Genomic DNA, 13,442 nt, shown 5'->3' with positions numbered 1-13,442 from the left:
TTCCAATGTGTAAATCCGAACGAATTGCCCTTCTTTTGGGGTGGCTTTTAAATTTTGCCCCTCATATTTGAAATCTTTAAATTTTGTCCTTCGGCTAAAACTCATGGGTTCCAGGTTCGAGTCTCTACCCAGTCAAAAATTTTAAAAAAATTCGCAAGGTAGAGTTTAAATTTCACTATGCTCCTACTGGCATACACTTGTTAAGGAATTACTAAAGTTATGTCGGATCTGGCATACTTATGCCTTATGGGCAGACTTGGCATAAGTATGTCGGGTCCGGCATAACTTTGGTAATTCCTTCACAAGTTTATGCCGGGTCCGGCATACTTATAGGTAAACTTTTAATGGGCAAATTTTTAGTTAAGCTTTAACTAAAAGTCTTTTCCTAGTCCTGCCTTATGAGGCAGATTTTTAGTTAAGGCACAACTAAAAGTATATCCCATAAGACATAATTTTTTCTTAAGATGTAGACTTTGTCTTATAGGCAAATTTTTAGTTATGTCTTAAGAAAAAGTTTCGCCTTATGGGGCATACTTTTAGTTGTGCCTTAACTAAAAGTCTGCACAACTAAAAGTATGCCCCATAAGGCATAACTAGAAAAAGACTTTTAGTTAAGGCTTAACTAAAAATTTGTCCATTAAAAGTTTGCCCATAAGTATGTCGGATCCGGCATAAACTTGTGAAGGATTTACTAAAGTTATGCCGGACCCGGCATACTTATGTCAAGTCTGCCCATAAGGCATGAGTATACGGGGTCCGGCATAACTCTGGTAATTTCTTAACAAGTGTATGCTGGGTGCGGCATACACGCGACCCGAATCTTGCCTTATATTTTTTTTTTAATTTATGCTTGAGCGGGGATTCGAACCCAGAACCTCATGATTTCTGCGTGAACGCTGAGGATTGTAACGCGAAAGACAAAAATTAAAGACCAGGAGGGGCATAATTTAAAGACCACAAATATGAGGGGCAAAATTTAAAGACTACCCCAAAAGAAGGGCAATCCGCGCAAAAAAATGATCCGAAATGAGCTCAGGTTTTCTCCATTATTAGAAAAAGTAAGGAGCTTTCTGTTCCATATTTATTTCTGATTACACAATGTAAATCGCCCTCAAGAATGGCATTACAAAAATACGCTAAATGAGATGTGATATAGTGATTTTTCTCATGACCTCCTGACGGAGGTCTTGATGCCACAATTCCATAGAGGAAATTATCCTGAATAGATAAAAGCTCTTAACAGATAGAAAGGATTTTCAAGGATCTTCAACGATCCACTATGTTGTATAATTTGACGGTAGGAGAAACATTTGAGAAAATAAAGGGCAGACGGTGCAAGAAGCATTTTGTGTTTACGCAGAGTTTTTGTGTTCACGCAGAGTTTGGGAAAGGGCTGTACCCCATTGGGATGTACATCAATGGCTGATTTCACGACTTAAACGTGATCACATGAAGATTACTTTACTGTTACTCCAAAGCTCCCCATCCAGGAGAACTGTTTGAGACAATACACAAAATTATTATGCAAATTCCACAAGCATGACCAAGAGTATCTGTAGAGGTTAAGTGGAGCAGTTGAGCTCCCAATCAAAGTAATTCAGGCAATTCCTATTCTTTACATTCAAATTTCTCCTGTATGATGAAAACACACTTAAGGTTCACTGTTGGGAATCCTACTGGGGACAGAGTGCTCTGGTTTGTGATAACATTCAAAATCAATATGAACAAATGCACGTTCTACTTCAGGGAGTTTCTCGAGCTTTATTTGTAGGTCTTCTCCGATAACATGTGCTTCTTTCAATGGCAAATCTTCCGGGAGTTCAATATCAACCTACATTAAAAGACACGAGGTCACATTTTACAATCGGTTGAGTTCAGTTAGTTCATACCAAAATGTGTTAGGAAAATGCTCTCATGTCATTGGAGACTGACCTCAACAAAGTATAAGACACCGAAGGTATATGCTCGAACTGTATCAACACGCTTCACTTGAGGATGCCTCATAGCAAGATATGTTAACTTCTGCAGAACTTCAGGAGGGGCTGACTGTCCCACTAGTGACACTGCATCAAGAACCTCATTCAGGTTTTATTTGATCTATTGATATAAGACGACACCAAGAAAACATCGGAGTTTTGCACCCAAAAGCGCGGCCTAGTGGTCAATGAGATGGAAGCTTAATCATGAGGTCTTCCACGTTCAAATCCTAGCGGAGGCAACTAGATACTAGGTGATTTCTTCCCATCAGCCTAAGCCAGGGACAGAGTTACTCGATACCTGTGCTGGTGGGAGATAACTGGACGTGGAATAGTCGAGGTGCATGTGTCGGAGTTTTCTTCAGTATACAACAATAGACAGCATATATTCTGCCTCACGCTGAGGTTTCCAACAAGCATAATTCTTGCAGGCATCTTAAAGGGATAAATTTTCTTACAAGGTTTAGATTCTAGCCAGAATTACCAGTTATGTGTTTGTTTGGCCTTGCCGTTAACTGCCATTAACTATTGAAGAACTATAAATTTGACACGAACATGTAAGTGTATACCTGCATTCTCTATCACAGTGGCTGACCAATTTGTGATTGTATAAATAGCCAGGATAAGTGCACCAAGAGGATCAATCCACCAGTAGAACTTATCACCAAGCACAGCAGCTATCAACCCGACTACATTAGTAACCACATCGAAATAGTGATCCTGAAAAATACATCGAAAAATTAGGAAAATCGATCGGGAGAAGACGTGAAAGGTAAAGGCATTACACACACCTTTGCATACGCACGAACAATGTCGTTTCCCGAGCTTCTGCAATAAAGCCACAGGGCAAGTTTTACCACTGTTGCAGTTAACATGATTGCATATAACCATCCAAGCTGATCCAAAGTCATCTTTTCAGGAGGTTTATTTTCAACTAGTTGTTTCACAGCCTCGATCAATACCTGAAAGCCTAAAAAGGAATGTACACGATTATGCAAATCGACGAGTTTCATATACAGTTAGACCTCTCTATAACAACCATCCTCTATAACAACATTTTGATTATAACACCCTAGTTTTTTTTAATTTTTTAAAAAAACTGATTTTCCTGTTATGTTATGTTATATGTTTTGTATAACATTTCACTATAATAGCTAAAACCTATCCGAACAAACGACACTGTTATAGAGAGGTTTGATTGTATTTAGAGGTTAGCACTCATATGAATGGTGCTAATTCCCCTGTTCTTTCTAGTCTCGTTTGGTATAGAAAATCACTATCTCCCTGTCCCTTATATACGTCTTTTATAAACCGTCATCCTGGTTTTTATTTCCGTATGCTGGGCAAAGTACCTTATTCACCACCACGATAATGGAATTTCAAGTACATAGGATCAAGAGGTTAGTGAGTTATAGCAGATAGCATACCGAGAGTAGCCATAATAGCAGCAAACACGATGATTCCAACGGGCTGCACTCTCAATTTCCCTATAGGATATTTATATACATTAATATTTTTCATCGCAAGATGAGTGAACCATAGTATGCCACCAGCCATGAGATCAAGCAATGAATCCAATGTAGACGCAGCGACAGCTAAAGAACCACTCTTTACTGTGGCATAGATCTGTAAGGCACAATATGTGTCACTTTATTGCATAAAAATGTTGCAGGACAAAGAAATGCACACACATTACCACGACTAATAGATAGTTTCTCGTGCTCATCAAAAATTCGATAAAGTAATTTATGGTCACCTTAAGAGCCAGAAGTATAATATTTGCATAATTGGAGATTGTCATTGCTCTCTCATGTTGAGCTTGTTCTTCAAGATCCTCTTCATCAATGGAATCTGATGCGACTGCAATATCAACGTCCTCGAATGACTTCAACGTCTCAAACTGTCTTTCATAGTATTCCTTTTCTCCTACAATCAGAAAAATTAGTCAAAAGAGGGGTAAGGGTGTTAAAGATAGAACTTTTTCACACAGCTTCTGTTGAGTCTGTCTTTAAGATCAAACAGTATCTAATCAGTCTATACACCAAATTTAGAATAGAAAGGGAAAATCATCACTTTTTCTCTTGCCAAGAACATGTTTCATGGGATGTTACTATTCATATCCCAACCTAAAAAATAACTTTTCCTAACACTTCACAACATAAAATAGCAGCTAAAGCAGCAGATTTTATTACAGACAACTAGCAAGAAACCGGATTTTGACTCCAAAAATGGCAACACAGAGACCAAAAAGTTACAAAACCAAAACCTCCTTGAAGAAACAGTTGACACACACACATATTCTGCTGGTTTACTTTAGGTTCGTTTGGTTGTCCGTGTAAGGAAAAAAACAATTGCGACATACAAACACACAATGCTAAAACAACTCTATATTATTATTACAATGTTTGATTTCTCGTTAAAACTTCACATAACTAATACATGCATAACTTATATGAGAATCCACTAGTAACTTTATGCATAATATAACATGGATTAAGAACATGCATATTAGCACTAGCAGCAAGAAAAAATCAATTATTAACTGTAAATTCTCCACTAACAATCCCTATAGTTTTACACAACGTAAATAATATTCACCGCGTAACAATCTCTATATTATAATAATTCCATATAATTTACTTACCTTTGGTTAAGTCAGAGGATTTGGAGATATTATCAATGATGGATGAAGCTTCAGCATCAATAGCACAAGACTTGATCACCTTATCTGGAAGCCTTAATATAAAATCATGGCGGAGTGACGTAAAAGAGTTACGCCGACTGAAACGCCGGCTGCTCAGCCGTCCACTTCTGCTAAGCTTCCACCCCTCCAGCAATGGAGTTTTATTAGTTCTATTAGCCTCTAAATTTCCCTCCATTATCAGAACTTCTATGTATATTTTCACTACAAACTCCAATATTTCATTATTCATGTAACCATTGGCATTAGATATATATACTTAACGACTTAAGATATGATCTAACTTATATTATTATTAGAAAAAGACAGAGTCAGATGTTGTACTAAAAATATAAAGAAGACTAAAAGTAGTGCGTACTATATTATAATTTTTTTATACATGATTGTTACCTTTTTCTGCCTAATGGATAACTTCTTTCTGAGATTCCAAAATTATTCTGTTTTTCAAGTTAAAGTAAGAACGGAATATTGTTGCAAAAGCATAGGTACATATATTAATACATAGACTAATATATATAATTTTTTAAAAAAAAGAAAAAGAAAAAAAGGGTCAATTATAAAAACTGAGGCATGGAATAAGCCAAAAATGTACTCATTTTGATATTCTCAATTGTGGTAGACTTATGTACATTATAGGAAACTTGAATGTGTTGATTGGTAAGTCGACTTGGACTTTGCTTATTCTATTAAAGCCTAGCTAACTTCCGTCTAAGTAAAGGAACTATAGTGATTGGTTCAACCAACATGCCTTCAAGATTAGAATAATACAGTAGTTGAGTAAGAAGTAAAAGATTATTTATAAATAAACAATGTTCTAAATTCTTTTTCTGAAATGGTCCATGGCCATCTGTAAAACTATTGCAAACATTATTACATCACTGTTGAAACCATTCTCAATATGATTGTGAGTGATTCAGCTAAAAAAGAAATGTATTGAATCAATTCTTCAATGAATAGATCCAATCGCTAATTCAAATATACAGTTCAAAGGAATCAAACAGGAAATTATACTGTAAATCATAGAACTAGCTAATGATTATCGCCTTGCTAAGTTGTTGCTTCACCAACTAGCTAATCAAACACTTGCCCCTCCTCGGGGCGGACACCTCCATGTGCAAATTCTTTTTATGGAATTGCTACTATCCATTACAAAACAAAGAATTCTCATGATTTAACTTCATTTTATCACTTCTTTGAAAGTCACATGATTTTAACATAGATTGACAGAAAAGCCTAAATGCCTCGCAATATTAGATACACAACCAGCATTAACAGAATGCATGGCCAACACTTGAGCTGACTACATTCAACATAAAATTGATTGATCCAAAAACCTTAACCTATATAGAACCATCTACAGCCTTTATATTTTTACACGAAATACAAAAAAAGGCCACCCACCAATCAGGAATAACTAACTAGACTCGTGGCCCTCTGAGATTGATGCTAACTCTGAGGAAGAAGACCGTATTTCTACTTTACAACGGTTCTCTCCAAATGCGCCCGGCTACCTTCAGCTTTAGCTCCTTCCGGTCACCACCAGAGAAGAAAAGTGCCATGCTCCTTTGAATGAGCAGCCCGTCTAAACTGTCTCGGACTGTTTTATGACTATCACGGATGCTCCTAGGAACTCCTTGCCATATTAACTTTCTGCCAAATCCACCTACTTCAAGACTATAACTAAATTTTTTCGCATCATCATCATCACCCATAAAACGAAGGAATGCCATGTACACTGGTGCCACTCCGACGTTAAAAGCCTCAAAATGCAAGCAGAACTGGTGACCGAAACAGTTGAAAACCTAATCCATATAATAGCAAAAGAAATATTAGTTAAATGATCCATGTTATCAGACAGTGGTTTTCTCCCTGGTAGAGAACAAGTTTAAAGAATTTCCTACCTTAGAGCAAAGTGCTAATTCAGAATATTAAGGAATACTGAAAGAACAGACTTCATATGATGAGACCAGATTCTACATGAGAAACATAATGCAATATTGATAATACTGTGACTACTATTTCATCAAATTTCCTTGTCTGAAAATACCAGTGAACTTCTAACGGAAAAATACTAAGCTTTACAATGCGAAGCATGAAATGCAAATCTGTGACATTATTCTTGACTTTCTACTTTTTGTGATTCCACTCCAGTCAATCTACAGCAAGTTATATCAGGACTTCCTTTGTTTTTGTTTTCTTCCTAAATGCGATATAACATAAAAAGAGTTGGTGGAAGAATGCCTAACTTTTTGAGGAAAAGCTCGTTGCCAGATATGAGCACAATTATGTGCCCTTCCATGAAAACTGCTTCAGTATTACAACCTATTACTGACTTCGACTCTCAAGAAAGATTTGAGTTGGTTGTTTTTTACAGTATAGCTATTCCTGGATGATTCACAGGATTCCTAAAATTGTTTTTTAAGGTTACACTTCAGAGGGTCTGTCAGTCATACCGGTATCTCAGTTGAAGATTCCTCTTTCTGGTTTCTAGAAAGTCTGTTAACCTTGGGTTGTGGAAATCGTGGAGGAACGAACAGCAGGTTTGTACTTCCTTTCTTTCCAAGCAGGTGTTCTACCTTAGTTGTGTCTGTTTCTGGCCTTTCGACTACTATTTATTCATTTATTTTTAATTTCTTTTTATAATTGTAGCGTCCCCACCAGCTTGTGCGCACCTCGACTAATTCCACGGGATATCAACAACAGGTACCAGGTAACTCCGTTCACTAAGGCTAGGACAGATGGGGAGTTTTCACTACTATTTAAGGTTGAAAGTATCATTGCCGTATGTGATAAACTCACACTTCTGGTTAATTCTTGATGATACTGCAAGTAAATGAATAGCATGGTGGAGACTGAGGTGTTCAGATGACAAACCCAATCCCTTGGTTAGTCAATCTTCAGCATGCGATAAAAGTCGGTACTAGCATGAAACTGGCAGGAAAATCCCTCTAGTGATAGGAGCTTCCAATCCAGGGGATAAGGATGCCATCGAGACTTTGAGTGAGCAATACTCATTGCTTCGCCATGACAATCGCCATTTATTTTGGTGTTTCGGGGTCATGAAACACCAATTCATGAATTTTGTGGCTATTCATGTGTATTGTACATGAATTTTCCAAAATTTGGTTGACGGACTCCGATTGGGCTGAAATTTGGTGTCCATCGGAAAGGGCCTGATGAGTAATACTCATTGCTTCACCACGACAAACGCCATGTATTTTGGCATTTCAGGGTCATGAAACCCAAATTTATGAATTTGTTGTTTTTCGTGTGTATTAGTACATGAATTTTCCCGAATTTGGTTGACGGACACCGATTGGGCTGAAATTTGGTGGGTCCATCGAAAATGGCATGATGAGCAATACTCACATCTTCCCCACGACAAACGTTGTTTATTTTGACGTTTCAGGGTCATGAAACCCGAATTCATGAATTTTGTTACATGGATTTTCCCGAATTTGGTTGTCGGACTCCGATTGGCCTGAAATTTGGTGTGTCCATCGGACACGGCCTGGTGAACAATAATCACCATGTTCGCCACGACAAACGTCGTTTATGTTGGTGTTTTGGGGTCATGAAACCTGAGTTCAAGAATTTGGTTGTTTTTTATGTGTATTGGTACATGGATGACGAACTTTGATTTGCCTGGAATTTGGTGGGTCCATTGGAAACGGCCTGGCGAGCAATACTCACCATGTTCGCCACAACAAACATCATTTACTTTGAGTGAGTGCTCATGCTTAACACATTCTGATGAATACACTCCACAAACCTTACCATCAGATTGCAAAGATCCACCAACTATTGTACTTATCATCTACTTGATAGGAAAAGAGCTTTACACCTAATTCATTCAACGCTCATGTAAATCTAGTACATTTCGTTTCCAGAAGTTATAAAAGAAATCCTTATTACTTAGTTTGATGTCTGCTTTGAGCCTTGAATTGGCAATATGGTATGTGATTGATGAAGTTCTGGAGTTTATATCATGAAGAAGGCTTGAAAGAACTAACAGACAATTAGCATAGAGCACCATCAAGTTGTGCAATGAATTTTCTTTTTTTGATAACCTTGATGCTTGTACACACCTCGACTAATTTCACGAGATAACTGCCACCTCCCACCACCAGGTAACTCTGTCTAACAAGACTAGGACAGATGGGAAGAATCACCTAGTGTTTTTTGTCTCTGTTGGGATTTGAACCTGAGACCTCGTAGTTCTTAACCTACTCCATTGGTCACTAGACCACACCCTTGGGTGCTCAAGTTGTGCAATGAATTACGAGTAAACTTACCATCCTCAGGCCTTTTTGAGCTAAGGAAAAAAGTAATAGAGAAGAGAGAGAGAGAGAGAGAGAGAGAGAGAGAGAGAGAGAACTCACAGTCAACATCCATGTAGCGTTCTCAACATCTTGAGGATTAGATTTGACATATCGATGGTTGAAGGTGCAGCCATCGTGCATGTCAACCTTGTGATCATCTTTGAGGTGTGCAACAAGGGACTGAATATCACCAGTAACAGTGCATTCAGATCCTGCATAAGGGCAGTTATACGGACGAAATCTGCAGTTCTGCTCATGTCGGAGCCTACTATGATAAGTAAATATATCTTGACAACCAAAAATTTGGTATCGGCATGGCAATTCCAGTGACTCTGCAATTTTCTCCAATGCTAGACATCTTATGTTCCCAAGCTCATGGCGGCAAATTGGGCATACATGAACTTTTGACTTGCACTTCAGGCATAAAGTATGACCATTTGGACACTTCACACATGGAAGATGAAAAAGTTTGAGTTGAGAGTGACACTAATAAAATGCCAAAAAGAATATGACAACTAAACTAAAGTGATAGAAATATAAGATTACTGGATATTATCCAATTTACTAAAAGTGATGGTAAATGAAGGGGAACCTTGGAGCAACAGGAATATTTTTTAGTATAATTTTGTACGAATGACATCGATCTTCTATAGGAACTGGAACCTCATGGGTGCACCAAAAATAAACTAGGAATGAAACTCTATTTCTCGAATATATGTAGTCATTTAAATAAACGTAATGTGAAAACTAAATTAGCTCACATTCTGCATTTCTCAGGGCCAACTTTCCAACTATATTAGCTCCCGTATACATTTTGTTTTCCTAATAAATGTAAAGTAAAAACTATATTAACTCGCACTTTTACATTTCTCAAGGCGAACTTTTCTGTCCCAAAAAAAAAAAATTATTCCTTATAGATGAAGCAAAATATCAGCTCTTGTCACGTAATTACTTTTGAGACAAATGGAATATGTATAAAGTGTCCATTGGTTATGTAAAGTTTACATTAATTGCCAAACACTTAATATGTTTATGCTGATAGCAAACTAGGATCCCTGTTGCCTTTTACTGTTAGAAAATAGATCATGCACCGACAAAGCAGAAAACTTTCACCTATTTATCATAAATCCTATTCGAAGAAAAGCTCAAACTCCAAGGAAGAGCATTGCTGAACTTGAAAGCTATTCAAAAACAGCCAATTCTCATTAAGGAAGATATATAACACGTCATGTGTTAATTTTGTCTAACTCTAGGAGGTAGAGACACTTCTGGAAAAATTACATCAGCACCTAAATGCAACACCAACATTATTACATGTACTTTGGACATTACTGAGAGAAAATGAATGTTACTCTACTCTACATTAAGGCTTAATCTATGTTAGGGTCATCAGCATCACTGTATTCCGACTTACTAATTGCTATTTGGTTACAAGTTTCTAAAATCCATCACATTTGAATCTTGATTTTTGTCCAATTTCAACCTCAACTTTATTAATCAATGCTCCTCGCCTTGAACATTTTGGGACTAAAATAACTTACAAGAAATCTTTTTTTTTTTTAACCCAAAAATCATATGGCTCTTTCAAGAAATCTTGAATAATTTTAATTGCATGTGTGTCAATTCCAAAATAAACTATATACCTGATGAATTGGAGGGTACATTAGATTCATACAAACAGGACATTCGAGTAGTTCATGAACAGCTGTATTAGATCTTGTTCCATGATTTCCAGCAATAATATTAACAGCTGTGGATTTTCTAAAAGGGGAGCTTTTCGGTTCAGCATTCTCGGATACAATACCATAATCGGCATATGCATTACGAGAATCACCAATATCCTGGTAACTGCTGCCTCCGGGAGCCATGTATTAAATCCGACTATGTGTACAAATCCGTGGACAAAATGTATATTCCCCGTCAAATTGTGACTGGTTTCCTTGATTGTCCTAGTCCTACTAGAACAAGGGGGAACATAACATGGTAAGTATATAAAGATTAGAAATAGGGAATCTTTTTCCTTTTCAACATCACACTGAAACAAGGTGGTACAAGAATCTTTTCAAAAAAGTTTCCTACACAAGTAGCAAATTCTCTTGGGGAACACATTGTTCACAAATCTTTGAATTTAAACCATATCTGGAAATGCACACTAAGTAAGTTAACAACAATTTCCACAAACATGAAAAAACAGAATAAAAGAATCAACCTTTTTCTTATAAAATCAACCTTTGTAAACAGGCAAAACATTCCAAGATCCAAACTTTTACTGGTCTAAAGGAGACAAGATTAAACCAAAAACTTTCCAAAAAAGAAAATTGAAATTGACAGTTCATCAAAAAGACCAACATTTCAAAAATAACATATGCTACATAATCTGAAGGCAATTTAAACCACCAAAATCAACATCATCAACAACCCAAAAATTTGATCTTTATGCCAAAATGTCAAAAAAAAAAAAAAAAAAAAAAAAAAAAAAGAGCAAAACTAACCAAGATAAGCAAGACCCAGATAAGATTTTGCATATAAAAGCTTGATTAATCAACCCATTCTTAAAAGCATCATCAATTACCCTAAAAATTTGATCTTTATGCCAAAATGTCAAAAAAAAAAAAGAGAGAGAGAGAGAGAGCAAAACTTACCAAAATAAGCAAGACGCAGATGAGATTTTGCATATAAAAGCTTGATTAATCAACCCATTGTGAAAATCATCATCAACTACCCTAAAAATTTGATCTTTTCAATGAGGAAAAAAGACTAATGTAAAAAGTTGAAGGGCAAATATAAGAGAGGAAAAAATGACCAAAGAAAATGAAGAGCCAAAAGACCCAAATGAGATTTTGTAGCAAAAAAAGGTTTGATTAATCAAGCCATTTCAAAAGAAGCCAATAATTGGGTAGTTATTGGATTAGATTCATCAAGAATCAAGACAAAGCACATTAAATATATTAGGATAGAGGGGGGGAAAAATTCACCCCTTTACATAAAAATGAATTTATTCTATTTAATATTTAATAATTTTGAAAAGTTATTTTTACAGTAATACTCCCTCTCTCACAATTTAATAGTCTGGTTGACCAAACTTATTTTTTCTAAAAAAAGAGCTTATTTAAAAAAAAAAAGTGTTTGGTTAAGTTTTTAGGAAAAAATAAGTAATTTTGGAAAATAGCAAAAGCACTTTTTCAGAAACTTAAAAGTACTTTTTAAGTTAATTGACCAAACACAAATTACTTACAGGTTATTAGTGTCATAAATTGACTGAACACATAATTTAAGAAATCAGGCAAGACTTTTAAATATTGTGATATTAAATTAAAGATATGTGTAATTTTTTAAATCGAGTGTGATCTTAAACTTTAGAATGTTGGAATCGGAAAATTTGATGATATAAAAAAAGAACATACCAAAAAGGAAATTAAATTGGCACAGAACGAGTAACTATTTTTACCTTTTCTATTTTTTTATAATGTAATTAACCTTCATTTTTTGTTTTATCATTTTTTTTTTCTTGAATGAATCCTTGCTTATTTGAGTTTTTTCTTCTAATAATGATTTTTTTTAGATTTTTAATTAATTTATCACAATTTATGTAATAAAGAATTATAGTCCCTCTCTTTCAATTTATGTGAACTTATTTCCTTTTTAGTCCGTGTCAAAATGAATGCCCTCTCTTCTAATTTAGAAACAAATTCACTTTATGCAATGATTTACAGCCACACAAATGTCCAAAGATTATTTTAAATCACAAGTTTCAAAAGTCTTCACTCTTTCTTAAATATTGTGTCCAATCAAATATGTTCATATAAATTGAAACGGAGGGAGTATATGTTAGTATAAACTTAAACATAAATACTCCCTCTATTTCAATTTATGTGAATCTATTTCCTTTTTAGTCCGTACTAAAATGAATGATCTCTTTCCTAATTTGAAAACAAATTCACTTTATGAAATAATTTACAGCCACACAAACATTCAAGACTTACTTTGAACTACAAATTTCAAAAAAATTTATTCTTTTTTAAATATCATACTCAGTTAAATGGATTCATATAAATTAAAACGGAGGGAATATAATTTTTTGATCAAAGAAATGTTTACTAGCCGTCTCCTTGATTTACGCGTCAGATGCTTCTAAGCACCCCATAACAGTAACCAAGAATTGTAATATTATTATATTGTCCAAATCAAATGAAACAAGAGTAAAAAATGTGGGAAGGGATGGATTCAGTGGCGGAGCCACATATAGCCGAGGGTTTTCATCCGAACTCCCTCGGCGGAAAGAAATATTATTTTTATAAGATTAAAATTATTTTTATATATATATATAGTAGATGATGAATCACCTTAGGCTTCTTCATATGTTTATTTTTTATATTTTGAACCCTCTCGATATAAATCCTGACTCCGTCAGTGGATGAATTCATAAATTGATACAATTACTTT

The 13,442-nt window shown here is 35.5% G+C and overlaps 2 protein-coding genes across 3 annotated transcripts; both read right to left on the bottom strand.

The window, feature by feature from the left end:
• Positions 1-1,517: 1,517 nt before the first annotated feature.
• Positions 1,518-5,146, bottom strand: LOC132604612 (metal tolerance protein 4-like). Its single transcript, XM_060318194.1, has 7 exons — positions 4,621-5,146; positions 3,733-3,902; positions 3,404-3,602; positions 2,768-2,946; positions 2,546-2,696; positions 1,933-2,063; positions 1,518-1,831 (listed from the first exon to the last, which is right to left on the bottom strand). The coding sequence occupies exons 1-7, from the start codon at positions 4,907-4,909 to the stop codon at positions 1,652-1,654; spliced, it is 1,299 nt and encodes a 432-aa protein (XP_060174177.1). The 5' UTR covers positions 4,910-5,146; the 3' UTR covers positions 1,518-1,651.
• A 698-nt stretch (positions 5,147-5,844) lies between these two features.
• Positions 5,845-11,935, bottom strand: LOC132604611 (E3 ubiquitin-protein ligase SINAT2-like). Of its 2 annotated transcripts, none has more exons than XM_060318193.1 (4): positions 11,642-11,935; positions 10,643-10,957; positions 9,060-9,443; positions 5,845-6,479 (listed from the first exon to the last, which is right to left on the bottom strand). In XM_060318193.1, the coding sequence occupies exons 2-4, from the start codon at positions 10,865-10,867 to the stop codon at positions 6,156-6,158; spliced, it is 933 nt and encodes a 310-aa protein (XP_060174176.1). In that variant the 5' UTR covers positions 10,868-10,957; positions 11,642-11,935; the 3' UTR covers positions 5,845-6,155. The 2 variants fall into 2 exon arrangements, with proteins under 2 accessions (XP_060174176.1, XP_060174175.1); XM_060318192.1 differs by having other exon boundaries at positions 10,643-10,954.
• Positions 11,936-13,442: the final 1,507 nt, after the last annotated feature.

Source organism: Lycium barbarum, chromosome 7 (genome assembly GCF_019175385.1).
Source record: "Lycium barbarum isolate Lr01 chromosome 7, ASM1917538v2, whole genome shotgun sequence".
Taxonomy (NCBI): Eukaryota; Viridiplantae; Streptophyta; class Magnoliopsida; order Solanales; family Solanaceae; genus Lycium; species Lycium barbarum.
The sequence above is the reverse complement of the archived record's forward strand: the minus strand, read 5'-3'. Positions and strand labels throughout refer to the sequence as shown.